The following is a 4,731-nucleotide window of genomic DNA, read 5'->3' as shown; positions in this document are numbered from 1 at the left end:
GTACGGGGAGCAGATCAGACAGGGAGCACATACGGGGGGCAGATCAGACAGGGAGCACATACGGGGAGCAGATGAAAGCCTGAAACATGAAGATTAATGTGAAATAAGGTCTCTGTCTATGTGCTTGTTTCCCCAGGAGCGTATCTTATCAGTTGTCCAGCTCTGATCGAGGCAGTAGAAGGGGACGCTGTGACTCTGCGGGGTTCTCTGCGTCCTCCGGTCAACTTGTCTCCTTACACAGTGGATCTGAAGAGAACAGACCTCCGTGACGACCTCGTCCACGTGTACCGACATGGACGGGACGATGTCCTCTCACAGAGTCATCGCTACAAACACAGAACTACCCTGGTCCATGGAGACCTGATCCGAGGAGACGTGACTCTGCAGATCTCCCCGGTAAACCTGTCTGACGCTGGCCGGTACAAAGTCTATGTCCCAAAACTGAAAGCCCAATGTGGTTTTAACCTCACTGTTGGTAAGCGGGACAGATCAATTTTCTTCTATTTAACTCTCGTGTTGTCTCCACCTCCGGGATCCTCTCGGGTCCCTCTGGGTCAAACTGACCCGGGACTTATTCTGGGTTTTAAAAACAATTCTGAAATTAAATTTTACTTCATAATATATTAACAAATATTGTCTTTATCTCAGTTTCCAACAGCTGAGATAACATATATGTTTAGGGAATGCATCAGTCTCTACTAGAACACAACTAAACATTGAAGTGGGGTTCGTTTGTTGTCATAAGTTATAATTCATGTTAAAAATTCACTATGGAAACAACATAAGTGTCATATCCAGAATAATGTTCTGAGTCAGGAATACATGTTTATCACAGGAAATAAGGAAAGGACGCTGATTTCAGGTAGAAAAAATTTAACTTGGACCATTTTTTTTGGTCCAATATGCAACTGCAGATAATGAAACTCTTTATTTGTGTTGTTTGAACCAGAAAGAAAAGCGAACAGGACAAAGAGAAATGATTTCACCACGCCTGGACGTCCAGTGGAGCACCAGACCGAGTCAGAGCATCGGGGTAAATGTCTCATAGTCCTCCAGAAAACTGACGTGTCCTCACTCAGGCTGTTTAGTGTGTGAGTGATGGTTGTGGTTGTTGTTGTGGTTAGGTGTGCATCTTCTTATATCTTCCCTCCTTCTCTGATATTCTTCCAGACGGTGAGAACTGGAAGCTTCCCTCTGCTGTAATCCTTCCCGTTGTTTTCCTCCTCTTGGTCCTGTTTCTGATGAAAAAACACATCAGTAAGTTAAAAAACTAAGTTTTGTTCACAGCTTTTTATCAGGATCATATGTGTTGTTAGTTTTGTTTTTAACTGATGAACCTTTCAAAACATTTCAGAAAAGTTGTAGCTAGCAATGATTGATTGGATGCTAACGTTAGCTCAAAACACCATTCAACTGACAGCCTTTGTTGTGTTTGATTGCTAGCTTGTAGCTAAGCTAGCAGTCAGCTAACATTAGCTTAAAACAGCATTCAACTGACAGCCTTTGTTGTGTTTGATTGCTAGCTTGTAGCTAAGCTAGCAGTCATTTCAAAAACATTATAGCTATCTATGGTTGTTTGGTTGCTAACGTTAGCTTAAAACAGCATTCAACTGACAGCCTTTGTTGTGTTTGATTGCTAGCTTGTAGCTAAGCTAGCAGTCATTTCAAAAATGTTGTAGCTATCTATGGTTGTTTGGTTGCTAACATTAGCTTATAACACCATTCAACTGACAGCCTTTGTTGTGTTTGATGCTAACTTGTAGCTAAGCTAGCAGTGAACCAACTTCATTAAGTAGGTCCATTTTTACTGTGTTGACATAACAGGAGTCTCTCGTTAGCATCTTGTAGGCTAACTCTACTCTAAGTGACGCATGCGTGACTCAAACCTTCACTCTCCTCACATCGGCTAGTGCCAGAGACAATTAGAGCTTTAATCCACATTAACGCTCAGATGTGACCCAGATACCGTATTGACCAGAATATAGACCCCGAAAAAAAAAAAAAAAAAACTCATTTCTGAAAGAATAAATGAGTTGACCCGGCTGCTATTTGGCGCCACCTGTTGTTGAGGATGTATATTGGTGTTTTAAAGTCTAGACCCTGAATATCAGACAACCTCACTTTTTCCAGATATATTCATATAAACAAATTATATTTATTATATTATATTATATTTGGGCTAATACAGGTTGGCTATTTGTTTACTACTTCTCTGTTTCCTCCGTCCTTTAACAAGTGTTATAAACTGTTTTTCTTTCCCTCAGGGAGTTGGATCAAGAGGCTCAGAGGAAGGAGGGAACCAGAACCATAGGAAGCCGGGAAGAACCTGAACCCCAAAGCAGCCGAAGATGATTTGAGTTGTTGAGTTCTGTTGGTCCGGGGAAGTTCACACACGTCATACTGTACAATCCAGTACACCAAAACATATCAGGGACATAAGGAACGCCGCTTTCTATCATTTAAAAACATCTCAAACTGGTGAATACCTTCATGTGAAGGTGGTTTCTGTGACGATCTCTGCTGGACAACAATGTGAAGGCGTCAACTCGTTTAGTACTTTAATTATTATTTAATGTAATATCTGTGGTTAAATTAGGGAAATGGTCCCAATATATGAACAAAATGCTGTATTACGACGTAGGATTTGTATTTTCTGCACTTTCCTTTTGCTTTTGTTGTTGTTAGTGTGTCTGATTTGTTCTTAATGCTTAACTGTATAACTTATTCCAACTTAACTCAAATCTTGATTTTAAATGCCAACATGCTCAAGCTGCTTCTCCTTTAACCTAACGCACTTATTACCAGGCACAGTGCATCTTTATGGATGAATTAGTAAAAACTTTTAATGTATTTTTGCATATTTTTGCACCTCTTATAACTATTCTATTTTTATAACCTTCTTCTTAAGCTGAATAAAGTTTATAAAAAGCCTCTCGGATCAGCTGGAAAATGCATCGTCACAAAGCTGAAGACAGGAAATGCAGGAAACTTTTGAGAGATACGTGGTTCTCACTGGCGAAACAGATAAATAAAACTATATATATAATTTTACTTAAGTTATCAGAATCAGAATCAGCTTTATTCGCCAGGTATGAGGACACATACAAGGAATTTGTCTTCGGAGCATCGTTACTCACGCTGTGCTTACACACACATATCAATCAAAACAATATATATACACACTAATATACACACACTATATACACACTTTAAACAGAAACAATATAGAGGCACTGAACCTGACACTGTGGGTCAGAAGTCAGCTGTTCATCAGAGAGATGGCTTGTGGGTAGAAACTGTTCCTGAGTCTGTTGGTGTTGGCGTACAGGGCTCTGTAGCGCCCCCCAGAGGGGAGAAGCTGGAACATTGTATCCGGGGTTAGATGGGTCTGCAGTGGTGGTTCGAGACGGGTATGGCTGCAGCCTGGAGCGTCCCATTTCATCCGTCCCGTCTCATGCGGAGGTGTGTCCAAAGGTCAATCCAGAGGGTCAAAATTACGATATCGCGAATAATTTTCCAGATTGAGTCACGGGTAAATTCGTGACCACATTTGCTGCAATCAATTGAAAACCGTTAAAAAACTGTTAAAGTAACACTATTGCCATAGCCTACATACAGATATGGTAGTAGATAGTAGATTTTTCAGATATTTCTATTTTACTTTACTATTTATTTTTATGGCGACTTTTTACTTCTACTCCTTACATTTTTACACAAATATTGGTACTTTCTACTCCTTACATTTTACAAAATTGGCTCGTTACTTCCGTTTTTACAAGAGGTTGTCATGTCGGACAATAGCGCGCGGACACGCTCCACGCACCGTGAGCGGGTGCGCGCGCCACATGGAGAAAAAAGTGAGAGAAATTAAAAGGGGACTAGCTGTCCCGAGGGTAACCAGCTGAGATTGTGTGTGAGAGTCTTTGAGAACTGTAAGTCGTATAACTCATGTTGTCAGTTCACTTAAGCCTGTTTTTGGTCTATAGTTCTTCCCATTTAAAGTAAGTTAGCTAGTGGTTTTGGTGTGGTCTTCACATGTTAGCTAGGTTGCACGTTGGTCTTAATGAAGCATCAACAGTTTCACCAGCTTTATTCGCATGAGTTTTTGTTTTTTTCACCGAACTTCAGATACTGTAATTCAGTTGACAAGTGGATGGAAACTTAGCAAGAGAGAAGTTGTCTCCGCCTGTTTTAACAGACACACCTGGGGCCAAGTTGGACACCAGAATCATTTTTAATCCAGTCCTAATCTAGTTCTCAACTTTCACATCATTTCACTGGAGTTATCCTTATTATTGTTTACGTCATCAATACCATATTCAATCTAAATGGATGGGAATACATCTACTCTACGTTGCATTTGACGCACGACTAAGACAACTCAACAGATTCAGCATTCTGCATTAATTCACAGCAAATCATTGAGGCTTGATGGTGTAAACATTAGCACATAGTAGTATGGATGGTGTTAACGTTGGCACATAGTAGTATGGATGGTGTTAACGCTAGCACATAGTAGTATGGATGGTGTTAACGTTAGCACATAGTAGTATGGATGGTGTTAACGTTAGCACATAGTAGTATGGATGGGGTTAACGTTAGCACATAGTAGTATGGATGGTGTTAACGTTAGCACATAGTAGTATGTATGGGGTTAACGTTAGCACATAGTAGTATGGATGGTGTTAACGTTAGCACATAGTAGTGTGGATGGTGTTAACGTTAGCACAT

At 40.4% G+C, this 4,731-nt stretch overlaps 1 protein-coding gene across 2 annotated transcripts in view; it reads left to right on the top strand.

Moving 5' to 3' along the window:
* The window catches only part of LOC117934551 (V-set domain-containing T-cell activation inhibitor 1-like), an 11,973-nt gene extending 10,840 nt beyond the window's left edge, over positions 1–1,133 (top strand). The window contains exons 2-3 of one of the 2 annotated variants that reach the window (XM_034856275.1): positions 137–475; positions 950–1,133. In XM_034856275.1, the coding sequence (XP_034712166.1) occupies positions 137–475; positions 950–1,095 (485 nt within the window). In that variant the 3' untranslated portion in view covers positions 1,096–1,133. The remainder of the gene's footprint in view (positions 1–136; positions 476–949) is intronic. The other variant, XM_034856286.1, reaches the window with a different exon arrangement.
* The last annotated feature ends 3,598 nt before the right edge of the window (positions 1,134–4,731 follow it).

This window comes from Etheostoma cragini, chromosome 2 (assembly GCF_013103735.1).
Source record: "Etheostoma cragini isolate CJK2018 chromosome 2, CSU_Ecrag_1.0, whole genome shotgun sequence".
In the NCBI taxonomy this organism is placed as follows: Eukaryota; Metazoa; Chordata; class Actinopteri; order Perciformes; family Percidae; genus Etheostoma; species Etheostoma cragini.
Note: the sequence above shows the minus strand (reverse complement) of the source record. Positions and strands in the feature narration are given on the sequence as shown.